Source organism: Clytia hemisphaerica, unplaced genomic scaffold, assembly GCF_902728285.1.
Source record: "Clytia hemisphaerica strain Z4C2 unplaced genomic scaffold, Clytia hemisphaerica genome assembly, whole genome shotgun sequence".
NCBI lineage: Eukaryota > Metazoa > Cnidaria > Hydrozoa > Leptothecata > Clytiidae > Clytia > Clytia hemisphaerica.
In genome coordinates this window covers 104,455-116,870 of record NW_027103900.1, presented here as the reverse complement: position 1 = coordinate 116,870, position 12,416 = coordinate 104,455, and the positions used below count along the sequence as shown (strand labels likewise).

General features: G+C 34.5%; 1 protein-coding gene across 1 annotated transcript; it reads left to right on the top strand.

Moving 5' to 3' along the window:
- Positions 1-2,849: 2,849 nt before the first annotated feature.
- Positions 2,850-12,102, top strand: LOC136808785 (uncharacterized). The gene is made up of 11 exons (XM_067065324.1): positions 2,850-3,440; positions 5,473-5,899; positions 6,060-6,152; positions 6,457-6,521; positions 6,706-6,783; positions 7,174-7,266; positions 7,403-7,501; positions 7,641-7,739; positions 8,614-8,676; positions 9,358-10,310; positions 11,073-12,102. The coding sequence occupies exons 1-10, from the start codon at positions 3,373-3,375 to the stop codon at positions 9,605-9,607; spliced, it is 1,335 nt and encodes a 444-aa protein (XP_066921425.1). The 5' UTR covers positions 2,850-3,372; the 3' UTR covers positions 9,608-10,310; positions 11,073-12,102.
- The last annotated feature ends 314 nt before the right edge of the window (positions 12,103-12,416 follow it).

Sequence of the window (12,416 nt, the reverse complement as noted above, 5' to 3'; positions counted from 1 at the left end):
GGGCCATGCTCTACCGTGAACACCACAGCTTAGCATGTCTCGATATTACATTAATATCTAAAGAGCACTGCATCTCCGTTAGTTGCAAAAGCAGATTTTATAACTGATTTATAAGTGAAAGTATACATGAAACTATTCTCGACTCCAAAGCCCAGGTGGTACTTTTTACCTCAGTGAGGATAAAAATTCTTTTTGAAATCCTAATGGGGATAGAAGTTTTATTGTTCCAAGGTTAAAAAATGGGGACGAAATCAAAGTCAATTTCCCAATGGGGCTGAAATTACAGGGTTTTCCCAACCGGGGACGAAATTTTTGGATGAAAATTTCCAGTGGGGCTGGGGTCCTAGTCGAGGTAACGAAGCGTATTCATGATGTGATCATAGTAAGATCAATCATTGCAAGATCTGTGACGAAATTTTATTTCACAGAAAAAAATATCTGATGAAATATCTTTCACAGCAATGGAGATGTTTGACGAATTTTATTCCCAGCAGCAAAAATATCTGACTATCTGACGAAATTTATTTCATAACAAAAAATATCTGACGAAATTTAGTTCAGAGCAAAATATTTGACGAAATTAATTTCACAGCAAAAATATTCGACGAAATTTATTTCACAGCAAAAATATCTGACGAAATTTATTTCACAACAAAAAATATCTGACGAAAATTAATTTCACTGTAAAAATATCTGACGAAATTTATTTCACAGCTAAAATATCTGACGAAATTTATTTCACAACAAAAAATATCTGAATTTAGAGCAAAAATATTGGATGAAATTAATTTCACAGCAAAAATATCTGACGAAATTTATTTCAAAAAATATCTAACAAAATTTATTTCAAAGCAAAAATATTTGACGAAATAATATACAGCAAAAAATATTTGACAACATTTTTTTCACAGTAAAAATATCTGACGAAACTTCTATAAAATATTAGATGAATCTTATATTTCACAGCAAAATATTTGACATATACAAATTCTTTTGAAGAGTTTTTTTTTTCACACTTAGAAATAAAGTTGACGAAATTTTAATTCCACAGGAAATATAATTTCAAAATTATTTAAAACGAAGATTCAAACAGAGGAATGTAAAGAGATGGAAAAACAGCTTTTCTGATTACTCAAAGTTCAACGATCACTTCTATTGAAAATTCTATTGTAAAAACGTTGATTAGGTCATTAAATGAAAGTCCAGAAAAGACGGCTCGCCATACAAATCGGGCGGTTTCTACATGATTTGACAATAAAAATGAAAATTTGTTTTTCCTTTTTTGCCGATTACTAGCTCAATTTTTAAGAATAAGGAGCAATATTTTTACCAATGTATAGCAAAAGAAATTCTTAACGCAATGATATTAAATTGGTTCATGTAAAACTGTCAGAAGTCGAGTAAAATCAAGATGAAGTTATAATTTTCTCGAGCTCTAGCTTTCCATATTATGGTGCGGTCATGATGCGGTTATATCAGTAGAATCGCTAGGAAATTTTGAGCAAGAAGATATAGATACCTTTTCGTATAGGAGAGGTGTACCCAAAATATAAGCCCTAAAAGTTTGCGCATAATCAGGCTTGAAACAAAAGAATTTTGTCACAACACGCTAATAATGCAGATTTTTTAAAGCGACAACAAAAGAAAGCTATTTACTCGACATAAACTCCCTTAAGGGCAAGATACCTCGTATATGACGAGCCGTTTTTCCATTGTTTTCAAGAAGCCGTTTTTCCATCTCTTTACATTCCTCTGTCCATACACTCATAGTCATACAGGAATAGCAGTCATTTTATTTTAGCAAGATGAGATTTTTTATGCAGCAGAAAAAAATTTATAATTTATTTATTTAATCAAATAATAAACGGACACATTTGATGTCCTTCGTGACAATTCATAGTTTTACGATTTTATCACTTTTTTACGACTTTTTAATCAGCATTTTACCAACTTTGTAACATATGTTTTCACACAGCTTTTTAATTTTTTAGTTACATCTGATGATTGCTTAGAGCATGAAACTCCGAGTTATGGATTTTTAAAATTTTTTGGTTTTGAAATATATTTTTGATTAATTTATTTATTTATAAATTTTTCACAGAAATTTAATCTCATAAAAGATCATCTATTTTGCCTTTGCGCACCACGCTCTCCTCTAAAGGGATACGGCAAATATGACGGTGTGACATAGTTGTTCAATCAAAGCAATCAAAAGAAAACAGATTTTAATGTTTTTTTTGGCCAATCACCACACTGAAAAGTTCATTTAATATTCATCCAAAAACTAGATGAAAAATATTCTCCTGGAGCCATGGCCTTGAGAGTTAATACGTGCCAGCGCAGAGTAATCAGAATCTGCTTGGAGATTTAAAATTTGACCTAAATTACGAATTTACACAGGAAAATACGTTCTCTTAGCTCTATTACACAACAAACTCATTTCACTAGGATTCGACAAGAGCTAATTTGACAATAATGAAATATACAAGAGGATGAGAGGCAAATTGCAATCATGGATTTATTATAGACACTGGAAAAACAACGTGCTGATTTTTGCCAATTTCTCATGTACAAGCCTTGTCCGCAGTCAGTGGCGTGGTGGCAGGGGGGGCCAGGGGGGCCAGGCCCACCCAGCGGAGCCCTTTTGAGAAGGGGCGCCCAAAAATAAGGGGCTCCAAGAAGGATTTTTCAGGCGCCCATATCGAAAGATTGACAAATGAAAAAACAAAAATGGCGCCCCTCATCACCTCAGAAACCCAAAATTTTCTTGCTCGCTTCGCTCGCACACTCCCTTTTTGGACCTACCTCCGGGTACCCCGGTGGAGGTTCTATAAATTAACCTTTGTCCGTATGGAGCGGTATCCGTGTCAAAAACATCCAGTTTAGATAACGGTCGGAGGTTTGTAACTGATTGGGTCGGTTTGAAAGGTGATTGGGTCGGTTTACATAGTGATTGGGTCGGTTTAAAAGACGATCGGGTCGGTTTGAAAGGTGATTGGGTCGGTTTAAGAGGTGATCGAGTCGGTTTAAAAGGTGACCGGGTCGGTTTAAAAGGTGATCGGGTCGGTTTTAAAGGTGATCGGGTCGGTTTTAAAGGTGATCAGGTCGGTTTAACAAGTGATTGAGTGAGTTTAGTAATACTACTCAGTTTTAAGATCAATCGGAAGGAGTGCCGGTTTAAGTCGCCGGTTTTTTTCGGATTTCCCCGGGAATCGGATTACTCAATCCTCTAAGTCTGGTCTGGAGAATGTCACATTTCACTGGCCAATTTCACTGGCCTTTCACGCGCCAATTTCTTGTAAAAATCATTTCCAAAATACCAAGCTAAAAAAAATACTTTAACAGATACAAGACCAGACAAGATTGGATGAAATGGATGCAATTAATACAAGATTGAGTGAAATTGAAAACAGGCTGGTGCCAAATGCAAGAAACTTTCGGTAAGCAATCTCTTTACTTCACACTGCACTGTCATTTCTTAAACACTACCTCCGCTCACACTTGATTCAGTGTCAGTGGGTTGTGTTAGCGTGGGGGTGGCAGACCAGAGCGAGCGTGGACAACCTTTTTTGAAAGTGCAACCACCCCTTGGCTGGTTTTTGACTTTATCTGCAGATCCTCCATGCCAGGAGATGTCAACCCACCCACAGACCCAAACCCTTAATTTTCATAACCAGACAGCGATTGAACGGGATCAACGATCGAATCAATCAAACCAAATCAAATGCAATCGATGAATTGAAATTCGATTGTCAAACGCATGGAATCTCAACCGAACAACCAAATTCTGGGTAATATTCGATTGGTTCGATTGAATTATGCCGTTCGATTGCATTCGATTACTCGTGGTCGATCATGTTCGATTTCCGTCGATTATATTCGATTTTCATTGATTATATTCCATGTTCGCTGATTATATTCGATGCTTGTCGATTATGTTCGAAGTCTCAATCAAACCGCAATCAAATCCAAAAATTGCGGTAAATTTTGATTGAGATTCGATTGCGCATTCGACTATCGAATTTCAATCGATCAAATGAGTTCGATTTGGTTTGATTGATTCAATCGTCAATCCCGTTCAATTGAGACGTGAGATTGTCAAATGATCAGACTTTACGACCAAAACGCATTTTTTTTACCTCCCTTGAAATTTTAGACACACAACGCTTGAGCGCTTATATTCCCGGGCCAATTCTGAGAAGTTTGAATTACGGAAAAGGTGTATTGACAATCTCAATCAAACAGGATCAACAATCAAACCAATCAAACCAGATTGAACGCAGTCAATCAATTGAAATTTGATTGTCGGAGGGCAAAATTCTGGGTATTATTTGATTGGTTCGATTGAAATTTGCCGTTCGATTGCTCGTCGATCATGTTCAATTTCTGTCGATTATATTCGATGTTCGTCGATTACGCTCGATATATCAATCAAACCAAAATCAAATGTGAAAAATGCGGTAATATTTGATTGAGATTCAATTGCGTTCGATTTGGTTTGATTGATTTGATCCTTGGTCCCGTTCGATTGACATCGTCTGGACCTATCGAACTTTGCTGTAAAATCTTCAGTTCAATTTCAATTATAAATTTGGTTCAGGAATCAAACACCTATCGTTTAATATTGTTCGATTGATATCATTGATCATCGGTCCTCTTATTAAAAAGTAGAAAAAAAGATTAAGGTATGTGAAATTTGGCATAATTGTTGTTTAGTCCCTCACGGGGATCAAATTTTAACAGTCCAAATTTTGACTTCAGATCTCAACACAAAAAAAAAGAAACTTACTTGGAAAATACAGTACAATACGATTTACATAAACCGGTGACCGGTTAAAAACACTGATTTACACTCAGAACATTGTGAATTGGAAAACGTAAAGGGTGTTTTAGTTTTTTCTCAAATACCCTATGATTTGCTCTGATTAATCTTGAAAATGAAGGATTTGACAAAACAAAGTTGAGATTCGTATCATATAACGATCCACTCTTTATATTTGAATGACTAATTTCACATTTTACGACAGCTTTTAAATAAATTTCTATTACATGTCTATAAATAAATAATACAAAATACGAATCATATAGGTCACTGATTTTCTTTCTCGTGCATTGCCAAGTGACAAAGATATAAAACATTTAATATTAATTTTACTATTTTACTACTAGTTTAATCCCGACTTAAAGTTTCTTATATAGTAATTGCAGCTTAGTCCCGCTTAGTCCCGAACTATGGTTTCTATATATATAATAATTGCAGTTTAGTCCCAAACTATGGTTTCTATATAATAATTGCAGTTTAGTCCCGAACTATGATTTCTATATAATAATTGCAGTTTAGTCCAGAATTATAGTTTCTTCCTTCTTATCTTTTCGGGATCGAACTTTAGTCCCCTGTCGGGATTAAACATCAATTATGCCTGAAATTTCTGAAGAAAAAAGTCTTTACAATTTTTATACATTTTTATTCAGGAGTGTTTATCAGCCAAATCAAGGTGGTCCACCTGCAAAAAGATCCTTCACTCCCAAAAAGACATGGACAGCAACGTTTTTTTGTTTATCAGAAAAAGGTGCTACACACACTCCATCATCCTCCCAATACTTTTTATATGGTAACGCAGGGCTTGGGAAAAAACGAATACAGATGCCCAACACAGCAAGTCACCTTGACTTACAATTAAACTTGGAAGAGGAGTTTCCAAAGCTCTGCATTTGTTCAGGGCGGTTTATGCTGTACAAAGCAACTGGTGGTGGGAGTGGTAAGCGACAACTCCAACGGATTGAACTTGGTCCTTGTGGTTACTCTGTCCCATATTTAAGGGATAACTGTAATGTATCTCACTCAACAATTTACATTGTACCAATCCAGCATACTCTCGACATGACAGCAGTAGTAAAGGTTAGTTTCTTTTCCTTTGTATTTTTTATAATGAGCAATTGAAACCCTTCTCTTTAGAAAGATTCTCTTCTTTCTTGGTAAAATTTGTTAGAACAACTATAAAAAATTAAACAAGTGTGAAAGTCTAACTTTTTTATATTTTTAATTTTCTTTTTTTTAGCCTTCTTACAATTCACCAACGGTTGATTGTCAGTTTTGTGGAGATATAATCGAACTAGCCCTTTTAGAGGAACACACCAAGAGTTGCAACAAGGTATTAAGAATTTGCTGTTCTACGGGTAAATCGTTTTGAAAAATATGGGTCGGTTGGTAAAATATAAAAATAAGAAAAATATGATTCTTTCAAATAACTACTTTGTAAAATTTACTGCAGTAGAATTTTATTCTCCTTATTTGTTTCAGTTTGTTTGTAGAAAAGTTAGGCTTGGTCTGACCCCTAGATCATTCAATTAAATTGCTCTCACCATGGTTTTATTTTTTTAAATTGCTATCAAATATAAATTTGAGCCTCAAATATACTTTCAATATGCAGTAATTATTTTCCCTTTTTATTTTAGAAACCTTTGTCTCCTAGAAAAGAAGATGATAGCAGTCATTCCACAACAACTAGAAATGCATCAGTGTAGGTTTTGATTTCACTGATCTAATGTTTTGTTCATCAAAACAAAAAATAACACAATTTTTACGATATGTCGACGCTTATGTGTCTTTGTCAAGTCAATGTTTTGTTCAGATGACCATGATTTCTTTTCAAGGAATTACATTCACAAATTTGAAATGAATTATTGGAAACTTTTTCTTTTTAGAGCTAGCAGTCATTCCACATCAACAACATCTAGCAGACTTCAGACATCATTCCATACAACAACTAGAAATGCATTGAGGTAGGTTTTTGTTTCCTGTATCTATGTTTTATTCGGATGATTATGATTTTTATTTTTTCAAGGAATTTTCTTCTCAAATTTGAAATGAAGTATTGGAAACTTTTTTTAGTAAACGTCTTTTAGTAAAAAGGAAGGCATTTTTCTTGTTTCCATGAAATGAAATAAGTATTTTGTATTAGTAGACCCTAATTGGAGCTTGTTTCCAGTCATGAAATTCAAGAAATTTTTTTTTATGTTTTTTACCCCTATTCTCTATTTTATGGCACCATGAGGTAGTGGAATAAGTTGTGATTCATCTTTTTTAGCATAGCAAACTTTAAGCTCTTTTATAGTAGTCTTTGAGCATGATTCTTGGCAAAAATAATGTAAACTTTTTCGTTTCAAAACTAGGCAATCTTCAAGATCGACAGCTGCAGAGACAAGAACAACCAACACAACAACAAATTCATTAATGAACACACAAGCAAGACCAATTTCACCAGTGTGAGTTTAAGTCCTCCTCTTGCATGCAACATTTTCTTGATCCATACACAGAGATGAAGTTTTTTGGAAACATGAAACATTTAAAATTTTGGTCTTAAAATGCCTGAAGTGGAAACTTTTGAATTTTTATTTTCAGAATTAGTCAATCTTCAAGATTGACAGCTGCAGAGTCAAGAACAACCAACACAACAACAAATTCATTAATGAACACACAAGCAAGACCAATTTCACCAGTGTGAGTTTTAATCCTCCTCTTGCATGCAACATTTTCTTGATCTATACACAGAGATGAAGTTTTTTGGAAACATGAAACATTTAAAATTTTGGTCTTAATAAAATGCCTGAAGTGAAAACGTTTGAATTTTTATTTTCAGAATTAGTCAATCTTCAAGATTGACAGCTGCAGAGACAAGAACAACCAACACAGCAACAAATTCATTAATGAGCACACAAGCAAGACCAATTTCACCAGTGTAAGTTTTAGTCCTCATTTTCCATAGTTCGACGACCCCCCCCCCTTATTTAAGGGGGGGAGAGACACCTTCCAAAAAAGTGAAGAAGGGGGGGGGGATCAGAAATTTTCACTAAAAAGGGGGGGGGATAGCAAGGAGGGGGGAGGGGGATCGTTTAAGAAGGGGGGGGCTTACATATATTGTAGATTATTTTCCAGCACTGTTATGAAATTTGGTCTGCATGAAAGGAAGTTCTTTATTTTCACTAAAAAGTGGTATATATTTGCCAGACTTAATTTTTCTTTACTGTTTCCCTTCCCTTTTTACCATAAAAAAATTTAGCCCGAAATCCTTGGGGGATAGGTATTTTTAAAGGTTGGGGGGGGATGCCAAGAAGTGGGGGGGGATCATTCAAGAAGGGGGGATCAGACCCCTTTCCGCACTATGTTTTCTTATGGATATTTTTACATTTTGTTGGTGTTGATGCTCCAAATAATCAAAGAATTTTTTGGTTGTACAGATGGTACTTTGTTGCTTTATCATCTGTTTCGGATTAAATTCCAGGGGGGGCAATCAGTCACTCTAAAACACTATGACAGTTAATACTGTGTGGTGGTCCACTATTTGATTTTTGAAAAGCAGTTACACTGCAGACTAAGGGTGACTAAGGTTTAACAATTTTATGTAGTAACTGCCAATTTCTGTAGTAACTGCAAAAAATTTTGTCCAGTGCAGTTTTTTAATAAATTTGAAAGATACTGAAGTTGAAGCTGTGTGGCTAATATGTTCAAAATATGATATTATGTTGAACAGTTCTACTTATACAGATTGTCTTTTATTATTAAACTAAATAACCTTAGACCGTTTCTGTATTGCACACTTTTTTAATTTTTAGTGAAACTGGCACTATTGACGCTACTTCTAATCTTGCAGCTGCTGTTTCCCGATACAACATGATGTAAGTTAAAAGTCTATATTTTCTTCAATACAGGTTTTTATTAACTGGTGTATCGCTTTAAAGAAGGTGTTGTCTCTGGTTGTCTGATAAAAATCTGAAAATTGGTGTTTAAGGTTGCACCAGCATATCTTTGCTAAATATTGGCAATGCATATTTGAAATTCTTTCAAAATTTTAGTAGCCCAAGCAACGAGAAAATATTCCAAAATTATTCAAAAAAAAACAATGTACAATATGTAATTTTGTATAGGTTGATCCTACCAAATGTTTTTAAAATAAAATGAAATAACAGAAGCTTCATGTTGTTTTTTGTGAAAAAAAATTTATCAAACGTTTCTGTAAAAATGATGGCTTTTGTTTTTGTCAATTGCTAAGGAACATTTTTACTAAGCAATCTTTGAGCTAAATTTCCTTTTTTTCTTTATCTTTAAGATTTACAAACAAAGATTTTTATTTCTGACAAAACTGTTCATAGCACTTTTATATACACGTTTTCAGAAGCTCGATCAATTTTTTTTCGTTGAGGGTGACTTTTTTCTTATTTTTCTATTTTTCAGAATCACTTTTTTGTTAACGAAGGTGTATCGCATGCTCACAATGCCCCCAATTCTTGATAAAGTAGTAAGATAATAGGTACTTGCCGACTCAAGCTTAGACCTTCTTTAAAATTTTCTTTTAATAGGAAACCTGCCATCAAGGAATGGGCAATTTGTGACATTTGTCGAGAAGTGATTGATAACTCGCCATCACACCTGATATCCTGTAAATGCAGGTTTCACAGTGAATGTCTAAATGAATGGATGGAAAGAAGTTTGAATTGCCCAACTTGTGGCACAAAGTCATGCACGAAATATGCTGATAGTGAGATGTATGATGAGATCATCGAACTTTGGTATTATAAATTTTTCAGACACTGTCAACATAGATATTAAAGATCGATCTGACATCACAATAAGACGGTCTAAATTATATGAGGACACAACCGCAAAAATTTCAAGAATCTTTAAAAAAGGACTCGTTCCTCTAAATCTTGATTTCACTGATGAAGATGCTGCAGACAATGGTGGACCAACCAGAGAGTATTTTTGTGAACTATTCGACCTATATATAGGTAAATTGGTCCACGGAGAGACGAGAAGATATACATTTGTCCACGATCTGGTCAGACTTCAAAATAAAGAATATCAAATTTTTGGATACCTAACTGCACTGGCTTTGGTCCACGGATGTTGTGGTCCACGGTATTTTTGCCAGTCTTTGACCGATTTCATTTTAACCGGAAACGCAGAGCCAACCATTGACGAGATTGCGGATCCAGAAATTAAACAGAAACTTCAAAAAATCGCGGCATGCCATGATGAGAAATCTTTTCAAGAGCTAATGGGGGACTTTATGGAAAGATTCGACTCTGGTTATATGGCTTCCACAGTATCTTTTTACCAAAAAGATGAACTAATTAAAACCATGGCATACCATTATGTCATTTCATGTTCGCACCAAGAAATCAACCAATTTTTAAGTGGTCTTGAAACTGGTCACGTTCTTTCGACATTAAAATGCCATCAAGAATTCAGAAAGGAGTTTGTGTATGACGAAAAGCTAATAGGTGCTGACCCTGTGAAAAGATTATTTAAGGTAATTCAAATAACATTCGAGATATAGTACTTTTGTGTTCTCAAAACCTGGGATCAGTACAAATAACAAAAATCTTCTAGACGTCAATACTTCTGAGCTTTAGTTATAATAATATCATCCTGAGAATTTACGAGGTTAGCAACAAGGAAGTATTTCGAGATAACTCATTAATGGCTTCGTCAATGCTTGCTAAAATTTCGAAATGATTTTGATTTGATTTTTCAAACGATTTTTATGTGAAAATTTTAACAACGGTTTACAAAAAATACAAAATCTAACTACACCTTGAAAAATGCCAATCCCCAAGGTTTATGTGCTTTTCAAGCTTGAAAAATACTGCATGCTTTGACTGCCTACCAATCAAATGTCACACTAAAACTGCCTTAAAAATTGGAAATGCATTGTAAATTGGGCAAATTTCCCCTTTGAAAGTACTAAAATTTAAAAAGATACACAATCCTGACCAGAAAAGAGGGCTTCATTCTGACCCCCCCCCCCTTATCCTATATTTTTTGAGGAAAATTTCCAGTCCCCTTCGGTTTTTTTGGAAGGAAGGCGTCACCCCCCCCCCCCTAAAAAGTGGTTCAAATGTACATTTGTAATGGATAATAAATGGCTTTTAAAGTGTTGCTCGCACTGAAGGCAATTTAAAAAAAAATTAAATTTGGCAATGTTTTCCCAAAAAATGGAAAGTGACCCCCCTACAATTAAGCACACAAGAGTTCTTCTTAAACTTGGACATTTTTATCGTTTTATTTTTAGAACAACATGACACATTATTCTGAAGACAAGGAAGAGCGTCGATTGGAGGGAAATGTTTTCTTCAACTTTCTAACCATGTTTGAAAATTTGGAAGATTCCCAAATCGAAGTAGATATGCAAGAGTTTGAATCGGAGAAGATTACGATCAAAATTGTCTCTTTAGCCGATGTATTGAAGTATATAACCGGTTCAAAGTACCTGCCGTTGTATAGTGAGACAAAATACTCAGTGAAATTTATCCATTCTCAGCCTGGGAGGCGCAGCTCTGCTAATAGCTGCGCTTGTGAGGTTTCGCTACCCATCACGCCAAGGTATTTGAACGAGAAAGAATTCACAAATAACTTTTTGGAAGACATGGTTATGAATTCAAGCAAATTTACACTTGCTTGAGTGAACTTTTATTTAACTTTTTAGCTTTCGACTTTTAGAGTTCATCTTTGTTTTAAACATTTTTATTTATTTTTATGAGGGGCCCGTTCATAAGAGACGTCAGAACCTTAGGGGGTATGGTAATGAGACACTAGCAAGTAGGCGTGGGACGGACATATTTTTATAAATAACAAATTGAAGTTACTTTTAATAAAAATTCGATATTTTTTTCATGGTTTTAATGATGACACCTTTTTAAAAAGTTTTTGAGTTGTATCTACTCTCAGGTGCTTAAAAACGGGCGTCAAATTGAACGGGGATGTTGGAAAAATTTTTTAACTTTTGTTCATATTTACTATTTACTATCCGGTACCTTAAAGGAAGAAATTTTGGCGGGGATTTAATTTGGCCGATTGCCGGAAAAGTTTTTTCAGAGGAAATTTAATTTGGCGGATCAGCAATAAAACTAATTTTGGCGGATGATGGATTTTAAAGTTCAAAATCAAGGTGAAAATGTTCAAAATACACCCTTTTTGGGCAAAAATAGTGAAAAATTGAACAAAATGGCGGGAACTTGGCAGATTTTGGCCAAATCCGCCAAAATTTCTTCCTTTAAGGTACCATAACACAAAAAAGGATAATTATTTTTGTTATCATTTTGCTTGCTGACATTTTCGCAAAATTGAAAATTTTCTGATATTTTTATTTACTAGAACAAGCACGACTTTTTAATCTTTTGTTTATATTTATTGTCCAGTGCCGTGACACAAAAATGATATTTATTTTTGTTATCATAATCGTTTTTATAGCGGCTTTTGTTACTTCACTTTTGATGTTTTTAAAATGTAAATTAATGTTTTTGGGTACTTATTATCGTTGTTGTATATTGTTTCAGTATACTTTCGGCGTACAAATTTTCCCAAGCAGAAACTTTAGTGTGGTCGAAGAATTGCGAAATTTACGACATTGGCAATG

Coding starts and splice junctions, on each gene's coding strand:
- LOC136808785 (XM_067065324.1), top strand. CDS start 3,373: ATGGATGCAATTAATACAAGATTGAGTGAAATTGAAAACAGGCTGGTG. Junction 6,784..7,173: donor ACAACTAGAAATGCATTGAG/GTAGGTTTTTGT, acceptor TTTCAAAACTAG/GCAATCTTCAAGATCGACAG. Junction 7,740..8,613: donor GCAAGACCAATTTCACCAGT/GTAAGTTTTAGT, acceptor TTTAATTTTTAG/TGAAACTGGCACTATTGACG.